Genomic DNA, 12,477 nt, shown 5'->3' on the forward strand with positions numbered 1-12,477 from the left:
GCTTGGTCAGTTTCCTCATGTGTAAAATGAAGACCAGAAGGCTCAAGGAATTCACCAGCTCTAAAGGCATGAGTTCATGTTACCTCTTTTCCCTGTGCCCCAGCTGCCTGTCTACAGAATGGGAGCAGTAACAATGGCAAAGGAGTCTTGAATTCAGCCAAGGAGGTAAGTCGGTGCCAGGGAAGCCCAAGGGGCCACTTTTCTTACTTCCTCTTCTCCACCTGAATGAGGAACAGGTGCCCCTAAAGGAACATGGCCAGAGAAGCCAAGGCATGGGGAGGTAGGTTGCACCCTCCACAGCATCCAGGTGCCGTATGGAAGGGAAACAATGCCAGAGCCCATCCTCTAGCCCTTTCCAAGGGTCCAAGAGACAGACAAAGCCCACTCCAGCTAAGAGCCTGGAACAGCTGGACAACCCATCCTAACTGCCTGAGACCTTGTGGAGGAGGGGATGGGCTGTAGGAATTAGGAAGAGGGGGCAGCCCACCACTGATTACACCAAACACATCACAGCAACTGCTGCCCATTAGAACATTTATTTCTCGGAGAGAAAATAAGTTTCAGACAGTCATATTATAGTAGGTAAAATTAACTTTTGTATTCTTTACAAGCATAGATTTTTTTGTTTATTACCTCTCTTATAGCATCTGTTATAAACAATTCTAGAAAGCAAATAAAGTCACTTTCTACAATAAATAGAGCATCATGTGCTTCACAGCAGACGCGACAGAGACACGTAGGCCCCATGCCACAGCAGGATCTGAGCCGTTTCCCGTTCTAAAAGAGCATTTTTAAAAAGGAGACTCAGAGAGAGACTAAAAGATTCAGAGACTGAATAAAAGAGACAAAAAAAGAGAAAGCGTTGGGGAAAGCGATTGATAGACATAGAGATAGAAATAGAAAGAGAGTGAAAGCCCCAAGATCATAAAACACAAGTTTAGACACAGGTCACAAAGTCCACAGCTGACCAAACTACCTGGGGAAGGGGGAAGCATTGGCTCCTTTAATAAACGACACTGTGTGCATTTAAAATACTCAGCCACACAATGGAGGACCCCAATAATGGAAACTAGAGGCCTGAATAATTTAGAACAGTATTTTACAATTATATACACCACGTCCTTCCCTAGCTATATGCTGTATTGTATTTTTATTATTGTACAAAATCCAAAACCCCATCCTTTATGTTACAGATAGTTTTGTTGGTTTCCTTTTAAACTCTGGCTCATGTCCCAAATGTATAAGAAGTTGTGGTGGTTAGTTGGTTGTATTTTTAAAAAGTCAACTGTGTAAAAATGGCAGTGACTCCCCAGTGACTTCGTTTTGTCCAAAACTCCCCTATGAAAAATTTAAACAATTAAAAAGAACATCAGGTTAATAAAAATCAACATGGCGATCAGTGGCCTGCAACCCGGCCCTGCGACTTTGGTGCTTAAGAGGTGAAAAGAAACATCCAGAGAACAGACATCAAAGCCTCTGAAAGTTGTGTGGTTCGTCAGTCAGCATTCCCCATTCACAGTTTTTTTTCCTTCCATTTTTTGAGAAGGTGATGGTGGGGAGAAGCTTGAAGGGAAAGAGGAAAGGGGACAGAGGGTTTGACATAGAAGCTCTGCATTCCCTGGAGTTCAGAAGCAGGAGCAGCAGAGGCTGGGCAGGACAGAAGATGCTTGGCTGCAGGCACTGTGCCATGCATGGTGGTGGAGAGTGAGGCTTACGGATGCAGGTGCAGAAAAAGAAAAGCCCATGAGGAGAGGATGGGAGTGGTCAGGGGACAACCCCAGCTGCAGGGCCTGCAGAACTCCACCTCCACAACCCTCAACATCCATGTGGACAGATGGACACAAAGCACCACCAGCCTGGTCTGCTCACTGGAGCCTGCCCCACCCCCAGCCTCAGCCCACCTCTCAATGAGACCAGAAGAGGGCAGGAGGGCCCTGCCTGCAATCCAAGGGGACAAATTCTCAGTGCTGCATGTTTGGAGCAGATATGAAAGTCCATGGGTGTATATGGAGGGGGTGCTGGTAGAGTCATCCCAGGTGGGGTGCTGGCCTCAGTCCTGAGGAGCCAGGCAGGGCACCCACCTAGCACAGCAGCTGGCCTCAAGGGGAAGAGACATTAAATAAGACGACCAGTTTGGTTACATTTCTGTCAGTTTGGCACAAGAGAAAGTAAGGAAAGGAACATAGAGGGGAACATGGGAAAGAGACAGAGAACAGGCATGGGTGCAGAAGATGGGACAGGGAAGAGGTATGCAAACGGATGACAACGGGGAGAAAGGGTGAGCTCGGTGAGATTCCCCGCGGGACCCTAGTGTATTCACAGCACCTCTGGGATCAATGTAGGAGTCTCGCTGCCCTGAGGTGTACTTCGTTGGGAGTGGGGTGGAGGGGACCAGGCAGCCCCTCAGGACAGAGCCCAGGATCCCTTGCCCTCCAGGCCAGGTCCATGTCCTTAGCTGGGCCCAAGCCCACAGATGTTTCTACTTCTAACCAGTTCTTTAGTGGATTAGTCCCTGAAGGACCGCAGGTAGGAGTTTTTGGCACATGGCAGGCCCGCAAGAAAAACAAGCAGTTGGTCAAAACTGGGGGGAAGGGGGACACAGCCCCAGTCTCTGGCCTGCCATGAAAAGGGGAAGCTGCCAGCCACATGTCTGGTTGGGGCAGGCAGAGGCAGGGTAGGCCCCGTCCTTATAGGTAGCTGGAGGTGACGAAGGAGTGGGGCCCCCGGACACGGCTCAGATGGATCATTGCACGGTCGTAGGCCACCTGCACAGATTTGCGGATGCTGGTCTTGCGGCCTTCCAGCATCTTGAGCTTGTCCACAGTATCTTCCACGCCCAGGGGCAGGACTTTGTCCCTCGGAAGCCACTGCCTGAAATGGAAGAACATTAAGACACCTGGGCTGTGATGGGTCCCATGAAGGGGCTCTTCTGTGCCAACCTGCCTGGGTTTGGGCACAGAGCAGGCCAGGGAGAGGGTTCAAGAAGGCAGAATGGGACACCCCAGGCAGGTGGCCACCAATGGCCAGACCAGGCAGGGTGTGCAGGGGTGGGAAGAGCTGCAGGATCCCTTTTTTGCAGCCAGATCCTTTCCTGGGCCCCAGGGCACTCTGCTTGGAGGGCTGTCAGGGCCCAGGAGAAGAGAGGCCCATCCACTGCCCTCTGGGACCAGGTGAGCCACTCTGGAGTACACAGCTCGCAGGCCTCTGGGCCTCACCCTGCCTTGGGGAATAAGGGAGCTATAGCTAGGAAGTGGTGCTGGTGCCAGGAATCGATTAACTGATCTCTTGTGGGGACTGCACTTTGGCATGAGTGTTTTTTTTAAAAGGTCTAACATGCAGCTAAGAGGACATACTACAGAGCCAGTGTTGGGATTAAATCACGTCGCCCACAAAAAACATGTTCAAGTCCCAACCCTTGGACATGTGAGTGTGAACCCATTTGTAAATAGGACCTTTGAAGACATTAGTTAAAGTGTGTTCAAAAAGAATGAGGGTGGGACTTAATCCAATAGGGCGGAAGTCCTCATAAGCAGAGGAAATTGGAAACAGGAGAAAGCCACCGGGAAGAGAAGCTGGAAGTCAACAGAACCCAAAAGAGAAAGGAGAAAAAAGTCTCCCGTGTACACTACCTCATGATGAAAAAGCCAAGCACTGGAGGATCGCCAGCAGCTAGCCCCAGAAAGTTAGTCTTCAGAGAGAAAGCACTGCTTTGCTGACACATTGATTTTGGACTTCTCCTAACCTCAAAACCATGAGACAATAAATTCCCACTGTTTAGGTCAACCCTCTGTATGGTATTTGTTTTAATAACTGGGAAACTAAGAAAGCCAGATCTTGGTTTACATCCCATTTCTGGCTAAGGAGTCCTGGCTTTCTGAGCATCATTTTCCTCATCTGCAAAATGGGGTTATTGTGAGAATTAAAATGCGATCATGTATGTAAAGCATTTTGTATATGGACAGTCAATACGTGGCAGCAAGAAAAGCACTCAATAAATGGTAGCTGCTATTATTATTATTATCATCATCTTCATTATTTTTACTAGCAAGTCCTACCTTCTCATTCAACAGAGGCAGAAGTGAAAGCACGATCCTGCTGGTGCTCAGAAAAACTAAAGTGTTTGTAAACCATGACTGAGCAAGCCCCCGGTAGTGGACATGGCACTGCACCACCCAGAAACCCCAGGGCTGAGGCACTCATTTCTGCAGCTTCTGCAAGTGTTGGCAACTCCAGGGCTCTGAGCTGAGTCCCTCTCAAGGACCTCCACCAAGGGAAATGCCTTGCCCAAGGCCACGCCCACCCCCCCATGACTCATTGATGGAAAGTGGTACAAAGGTACAAAGGTACGCCCCAAGCCCTCATGTCTCTAACAGGCCACCCAGCTCCAGAGCTCCCCCTAGGAACACCTGAGGCCTCTGTTCCAAGTGCATTGCAGTTCAACTTCTTCCTCTGCCCAGTGCTGCCTCCCTCACCACCCACAGGTTTTGATTTGAGAGCTATCTCTAATAAACCCCTTAATTCAAGTCTCCATCTCAAAATGTTTCTTAGGGAATCTAGTCTATGATACCCCTCAGTTAACACAACACAGTTAAGTGCAGGCCAACTGCTGACCAACAGCACCTTATCCTTCAGCTGGCTGGAGGCTGGGGTAACCAAGCCTACAACACCTCTGTGTGCCTCCAAGGCACTTCAGCATGTGGACAGCCTTCCAGTCTGAGCCCCCTGGCCCACACTGTGGTGTGGGCCTACCCCTGGCAGCAGCACCCACTCACCAGGTGCGCTTGTTGTCAAAGAAGAGGACAAGGAAGAGTTTCTCTCCAGCTTCTGCCTGTTTCTGTTCTCCCAGCTTCAGCACATCCAGTGGCGGCACAGGGATGGGGACGCCATTGTGCAGGAGGCCTTCCCGGGGCATCTTGGGATCGATGATCTGGAGGCAAGAAAGGAGATGGGCACTAAGCTGGGGGTGGAGGGGGTGGGCAGGATGCCCCACCCCACACCAAAGCTATGCAGGAGCTTGGTCCTGCCTATAACCATGTGTTGGAGGTGCTGACCTGTTCCTTGACCCGCAGTACCCCAAGACAGAAATCTTGACTGTTTCTGCAGTTCACTGTCCTAATCTCTGGCTGTGCCCAATCAGGCCTTCCAATGAGGAGCTGTCAGACCATAGAACTGACAGAGAAATAGTACAAAGCCAGTGTGTGGATATCAGAACCGAATGGGGCACCTCTAATGTCCAGGCCAGGTAGGCAAACCTTTCCTCCCAATCTCCTGTAGAGCAGAAGATTAGAGGCATTTTTTCCCTGTTCATTTCCCTCGCAATTAACCTCAAGCACTTAGGGGCCTGCCCAAGCATCATGGCTATGAAGAAGGTTCTGCACCAGTAGGAAAGCCCTTCTCTTTGGTTCTATCTAACAGAGCCCCTGGTTACCCACACCTTCCTGTCTGACTGTCTGACTACAGTTCTTCCTCAGGCATGGACCAGATACATTTGTGACACCTCCATAGTAATCCAAGGGGCTCTGCCTGCCCACCAAGATCCGAGAAAAGGCTCAGTGTACAGAAAGAAGATTGAGCTCAGAGGGGGCTGGAGCAGAGAGAATGATGACTGGAAAACAAAGACCATTGGAGGAATTAACCCTTGAGAATGCAAGCCCCACAAGGGCAGGGGCTGGGCCTGTCTTGTGTAGAGCTGCCTAGTTCAGAGCAGGTGCTCAGCAAAATGCCTCGCAGCATCAAGACAACAATTCTCCAGCTCTCTATGGAGCACTTTCAAAGTTACAAAAGCTCTTAATTATTCACACATAATTATCTTATTTCATATTCTTGCTGATGCTGGAAGTCTGTGGGGCAGATGTTAGCTGACAGAGGAAGCACAGAAGGAGGATGCAGCTGGCTGACTAAAACCAGAAACCTGGGCAAGACTTGGGCCTCTCCTGCCTGCTGCCTCCTACACAGACCCTGCTTCCAGGGGCTGATAATCTCTGGGCACTAAGGCCAGAGAGACTTGGAAACTTACTGAGGAAGCAGTCTCCTCCAGAGACTGAGCAATCATAATTCCTAACTCTTTCTCAGGGGGCCACTTCTTATAATAAACTGCTCTCATTATTTACTTTTGGGTATCTGCCAGTTTCCCTGCATCCCTCTTAAGAGCAGGTACTGTGGTTAAGAGTTTACTACAGTTGAAGAATCACCCTCCCCACCACCCTCCAGCTATGTAATCTGGTCAAAACTCTTTCTCCCAGATCAATCAGTCTGTCCTTGCAGGGATGCAGCAAAGGGTCCTATCGAGAACCACCATATAAACGCTCCTGGGCTTTCCTGATTATCGAATGAGATGGTGGGGCTACTCTGATATGTTTCCTCTTCATGGGGCCATCCTGGACCCTGTCTTGGAACTGAGGGTGCTTGCAGAGGGTGGATTGTGGAAAATCTGCTCCCAGGACAAAAGCAAGGTGGATAAGCCTGCCATTTGGGGAGAGCTCTTCTCCCTTTTTAAGAAGACAGTTGCAAATGTGTCCCCAAATTAGTAAATAATGGTCCATTCATTCAATGGGGTATTACGCAGATGTGAAACAACATGTAAATAAAGCTTGTGATGCAATTTCATACATTAATAAATCTGAACATACACTATTACTATAACTATGTAAAATAAACAATAAATAGAACAATACAAAAGGTTTATAATAAACATGTTAGATGGTGAGGTTTGCATTGCTTCTTTTTCTCTATTTTTCTAAAATTCCTACAATGTGGATATATTATTTTTACAGTAAAAAAACACAAACCTTTTTTTTTTAAAAAGAGCCCCAAAAATAGAGGGGGAAAAAAAAACCCAATTAAAAACTGTATATCACTATGGAGACAAGGACCTATTTAAGTATGCATAGGAAAAAGACTGGGAGAACGTACACCAAAATAAAACCACAGGCTATGTTCAGGTGGTGGGTTTTTCAGGTGATGGTTGAATTTCTTTAATAATGAAAAAACGAATGTATGATTAAGAAAATTTAAAAAAAAGAAAACTAACTTTAGACTGGCTCTTTTGCACTGTGAGGTTTCTTAAAATACCAACTTACATAGCCTTAATCCATTTCTTTAGTGAGCTAAACTGGGGGACCCGCGGCCTCACAAATGGCAGGCCAGAAGTGGTTGAGAAGTGGAGGGAGCTTTGTGAAGTGAAGGTCGCTGTGTGGATTTACCATGCCTGGCCCTACCAAGGTGGGGGTCAGGCAGGCAACATCGGTTCCAACATGGCCCCAACAAATTGTATAACCTCTTTAAGCTACAGTTTTTCAAGTGTCCAAAAGGGTTCAGACATCCTGCCCTCTTTTCCTTAAGAGACTACTGTTAGTGTCAAATGAGTCACAGGTAATGAAAGAGCAGGGAGAAATCCAGAGCTCTATGTGCATGCAAGATGTTGGTGGGGTGCAGGAAGCTTTTAAAAAAATATACATGCCTCCAACTGGCCCTGAGATTCTAAGTTGGCAGTTCTGGAGTGGGACCTCAGCATCTGCATTGTTAAAAAGTTCTCCAAGGTGATTCCGCCATGCCCCAAAGGTTTAGAATCAGGGATATCTTTTTGACTTCATATCCACAGAGTCAAGTGGCCATTACTTCTCCATAAGGAGTCTTAAGAAATGACAAACAAGGTGGTGAATACGTGGGAGAAACAGAAGTTTTAGCTACTGCTGGAAGTATAAACTGGAACTAATTTTCTGAAGGGCAATTCATATGAAAGCCATAGAATTTTGTATAGACTTCGGCCCAGGAAGTAGGCTCCTAAGAATTCACTGTAAAGAAATAATCATGGATGTAAACAAAGGTAAAGCTGCAATGATGTTTATTGGTAGCTATGTAAGTTGGAAAAACTTTAAATGACCAACCAGGAAATGGTTAAATTATGATACATGCATGCAACTGAAGACAATGCAGTCATTAAAAGTGATGTTGACCAAGAATGTTCAGTGGCATCAGACGTGCACATTCACAGCATACTGATGAGTGAAATGGAGGTTAAAAACAGAGTATGGTCTCCTATATTTGCATATTTATTCATTAAGAAAAAGGGTGGATGGATATATACCACAAAGTTATCTCTGACTGTGGGTGACTTTGAACTCAGTGGCTCAGTACAGGCTTTGGCACCACACATTTAGAGCCCTGAGCTCAAATTCCAACCCTGCCACGTAGCAGCTGGACGACCACAGTTTTCTTCCTTATAAAATGGAATAACCATACCTGTGTCAGTATTTCAAGGACTGAGTATGACATATGATGAATAAAACATCTAGACATTAACAAGTATATTTTTAAATTTCCTATAATGAGCACTTATTAATTTTATACATGTAAAAACCCAACTCTAAGAACTCAAGTGTCTCTCTGTATACTTTTAGCCCTACATTAAGCGCCGAAAGCTGGGAACTTGGGTTTGACCCACCCAGGCTGGGGTAAAACCTCCCTTCATTCTATAGCTAAAGTCACCCTAACTCCCATCACACTCTGCTGGCTTGATCCAATCAATTAAACTCCTGAGACAAGGCAGGGGCCAGAATCGTCCAGGGGAGGTAGGAGGGTGGCGTCTGGGGCAGACTCACCAAGGCGGGGTAAGAGGGGTAGCCTCGACACTTGGCCCACACCAGCTCCAGGGGCTCCAGGTCTCCGCGGTCTTCAAAGGGCATCAGGAGGCTTCTGCCTGGGGTTGGGGGAGGGGAGGAGACAGCGCCCGAAGGGGACTCGGAATGGTGCCCAGAAGTCCTGCCTGTGGCCTCCATTTGACTGGGTTAACCTAGGAATGAGTCAGTGACATCCCTTCCACCCTTCCTCTCCCCTACCTTATAAGAAGTTCTTAAGACTAGATCAGGGGTTGGCAAACTTTTTCTGTAGAGGGCAAGACTGCAGATATTTTAGGCTTTGCAAGCCACATGGTCTCTATTACATCTATTCATCTCTGCTGCTATAACACAAAAGCAGCCCTAGAAAATCCCACCTGGACAGACACATCTCTTTGGCTTACTTTGTTCTGCAGCCAATGTTCTGACACACATGAATGGGTGCCTTGCCAATGCTTGTGAACAGAAAGGAACCTTGTGCCCCCTGCCCACGTCTATAAACTGGGAACGGGGAGATGACCATACTCAACCAAGGAAAAGGCCCAAATCCCAGAGAGTGGGAAACATTACTACTCTCATTTATAATTTTTTTTTTAAATGTACTAAAATAATAATGAGGTACTGATAGTACCTATTGAGTCAATAGCAATAGAACAGAAAAATAAAACCCAATACTGAAGAGGCAGGCTGTGGGGAAACTGGTACAATCATAAACTGCTAATGAAATTTCAGACCAGTCCAATTCTTTTGGAATATAATTTGGCAGTATGTATCAAGAGCCATAAAAAATGTATGAACCATCTAATTCAGTAAATTCCTACCCTGGGAATTTATTCTAAGCAAAATAACTTTACAAATGAATAAAAGGATTTTGAACAGAATTATGTACAATATCAAAAGCTGGAAAAAACCCAAATGTCTAACAATAGAACAGTTAAGTAAATTATAATGCCATAGATTGGAAGATACATTGTTCCAATAAAATGAGACATAGAAAGATTATATGTCAACATGAAAAAAGTATGAGATAACATCAAAAAAAGCAGAATAAGAAAGTACGTGTATTTAGGATTAGCAGTTTTGTTAAAAATGTGCCTAAAAATAACAGAAGGGAACACAGAGAAATGAAGACAATTGTGTTAAAGTGATGGGATTGTGGGAAGTCAATTTCCTTCTTAAATTTCCTTTGGCATCATTTTAACAAGTATGTTAAGTTTTTAAAATAAGAATAAAACATCACCACCAGAAGTACGAGTCTGTGCCAATCTGCTCCCAGTCTTGTTCTAGATGCTGTACAAATTCACCTAGACATGAGCCTTCTGGGAGCTGACAGTCACAGACAGTGATGAAACACACAAGGCAGGCATTCATCAACACACATACGAGAAAGAAACTGCTGGTGAGGGAAAAAGGAAAGAGAAGAGAAGCCCTAAAGCCCGTGTGTTGGATGGAAGCTTCACACAGGGAGACCCAAGAAGGCTCTACGGGAGGGCTGCACAGAGGAGAGCACAGAGAAGAACAGATGGCCCTGCACCGGCTCCACCTGAGTGCCAGCCCACCCCTTTCTTCTTGGCCCTTCCCTGCCCTTTATCCCATTGATCCAAGGAGGCGAGACCCATGTATTTAATGGTTGGACCAGATGGACTAGAATGCCTCAAGAGGAGAGGGCAGAAAGCATTGGAAAACATGAAATTACAGGGTTATATGAAAAGATTCAGTGATAGAGGCTATTACTGATTACTCTAGTGAGGACACACTGGCAGTATCTATCAAAATTATAAGTGTACCCTTCCTTCAATATAGCAATTCTACTTCTTTAGATATATTCCTCGTGTGTACAAAATGATCTAGGTACAAAGTTGCCCACTGCAGCATTGATTAAGACAGCAAATAAGTGAAAGCAATCTCAATGTCCATCTTTAGTGGCTGACTAAGTAAATTCTGGCACTCTTATATACTGAAACACCAGGTAGCCAATCAAAAGCACAAGGCAGCTCTGTGGGTACTAATACAGAAGGGTTTCCAAGACATATTATTAAGTGAATAAAAAGCATATGTCTATTAGGCTTCTCTACTCTCTGACTTGGATATATACACAAGATTTGGCTTGTGTATGTATAGATAATCTTCTGAAAAACAAAAAGTAGTTATTCCAGGGAGGTGAGTGATAGCCATTCCTTATATATTCTTTTGTACCTTTTTGCTTTCTGTTACCTAGGGAATGTATTAACTATTCACATTTAGGATGAATTAATAAATAATAAGATGATGAATGACCTGAGTGTGAGGGCCACCTTCTTGCCCTCTGCCAGAGTTTTGGACAATCTCAGGAACGAGCTACCTTCGTTCGGAGCCCCAATCGGGCAGCAGCCCACAGGGCTGGCTCCTCAGGCCTGGCCTCCCAGAACTCCATCTGAACACTGCTCCTCACCTGAATTGTTGTAGTCAGAGTCTCCATTCACACCTTCCAGGAAGGGCACTCGAGACAGGGCTGGCTTCCCACGGCTGCGTTTTGGGGGCATCAGACTACTACACACAGAGCAGGGAGAAAGGGAAGAAATGAGCAATTTCAAAGACAAACACGCCCACTCCTGCTCTCCCATCTTTGGCAGGAGTGCAGCTTCAAAAAAGCCTTCAGGGAGAATGGTCCCTCACCCTCCCCTAAAAATGCACACTAAACCATCACACATTTCTGACCAAAAATTTCCCATGAAGCTTTGAGGAACCATTTCACCCATGTGGAAGGACTGAACCTGGAAGACAACCCGGAAACCTTGGACTTCATCAGAAGAGGAAAAATAAACCTGGTCACTGGTCAGAAATCAGGTTCTAAGCAGCCTTGCTACAGGAGAGGACTTTTCATTAATGCCCAGAATTCTTTAATCTGTAGTTCACATTACTTCTTCTTTAGGAACACATCTATCTATTTTTATAAATTATTTCTTTTTAATTGTGGTAAAATACATGTAACATAAAAATCATTTTAACTATTTTAAGTAAACAATTCTTTGACATTAAATACATTGACAATACTGTGTAACTTTCACCACTATTTCCAGAGTATTTTCATCTTTCCAAACCAAAACTCATACTCATTTAGCAATAACTCCCCATTCCTCCTTCCCTCCCATCTCTGGTAAGCTCTATTCTGCTTTCTGTCTCTATGAATTTGCTTATTCTAAGCATTTCATATAAGAGAAATCATACAATACTTGTCCTTTTGTGTCTGGCTTATTTCACTCAACATGTCTTTAGGGTTCTCCCAAGATGTAATGTGTACCAGCATTTTACTTCTTTTTATGGCTACACAATATTCCATTGTATGGAAACACCACATTTTATCTATTCATCTATTGTTAAGACTCTTGGGTTGCTTCCACATTTTGGCTATTTCAAATAATACTGTGATGAACAGGGGTACATGTGACGGTTTGAAGCTGTATGTACCCCAGAAAAGATCAGGTTCTTTTAATCCATTCCTGTGGGTACAGCCTTATTTGGGTGGAACCTTTTGATTAGGTTATTTCAGTTGATGAATGCCCCAATGGGTCTTAATCCTCTTACTTGAGTCCTTTATAAAAGGATAAAAAACAGAAGACACAGAAAAAAGCCCCAGAGAAACTGAGAGGAAGCCACACAGCCAGAAGCCAGAAGCAAACAAAACCCAGGAGAGAAGGGAGAGAACAGCAGACGTCACCATGTGCCTGGCCAATGTGACAGAGGGTCAAAGTATCTTCCTGTTGATGCCTTAATTTGGACATTTTTCACTGTAAACTGGTAAGTTAATAAATCCCCATTGTAAAAGTCAACTCATTTCTGGTATATTGCATTTCGTCAGCCTTAGCAAACTAAAACAGTATAC

General features: G+C 45.2%; 1 protein-coding gene across 2 annotated transcripts in view; it reads right to left on the reverse strand.

The window, feature by feature from the left end:
* Positions 1 to 514: 514 nt before the first annotated feature.
* BRPF3 (bromodomain and PHD finger containing 3) overlaps positions 515 to 12,477 on the reverse strand; it is a 41,344-nt gene continuing 29,381 nt past the window's right edge. For both annotated transcript variants that reach the window (XM_037842985.1, XM_037842984.1), the window contains exons 10-13: positions 11,047 to 11,144; positions 8,601 to 8,698; positions 4,773 to 4,927; positions 515 to 2,871 (exon numbers count right to left, since the gene is read on the reverse strand). In XM_037842985.1, coding sequence (XP_037698913.1) covers positions 2,688 to 2,871; positions 4,773 to 4,927; positions 8,601 to 8,698; positions 11,047 to 11,144 — 535 coding nt within the window. In that variant the 3' untranslated portion in view covers positions 515 to 2,687. The remainder of the gene's footprint in view (positions 2,872 to 4,772; positions 4,928 to 8,600; positions 8,699 to 11,046; positions 11,145 to 12,477) is intronic.

Source organism: Choloepus didactylus, chromosome 7, assembly GCF_015220235.1.
Source record: "Choloepus didactylus isolate mChoDid1 chromosome 7, mChoDid1.pri, whole genome shotgun sequence".
NCBI lineage: Eukaryota > Metazoa > Chordata > Mammalia > Pilosa > Megalonychidae > Choloepus > Choloepus didactylus.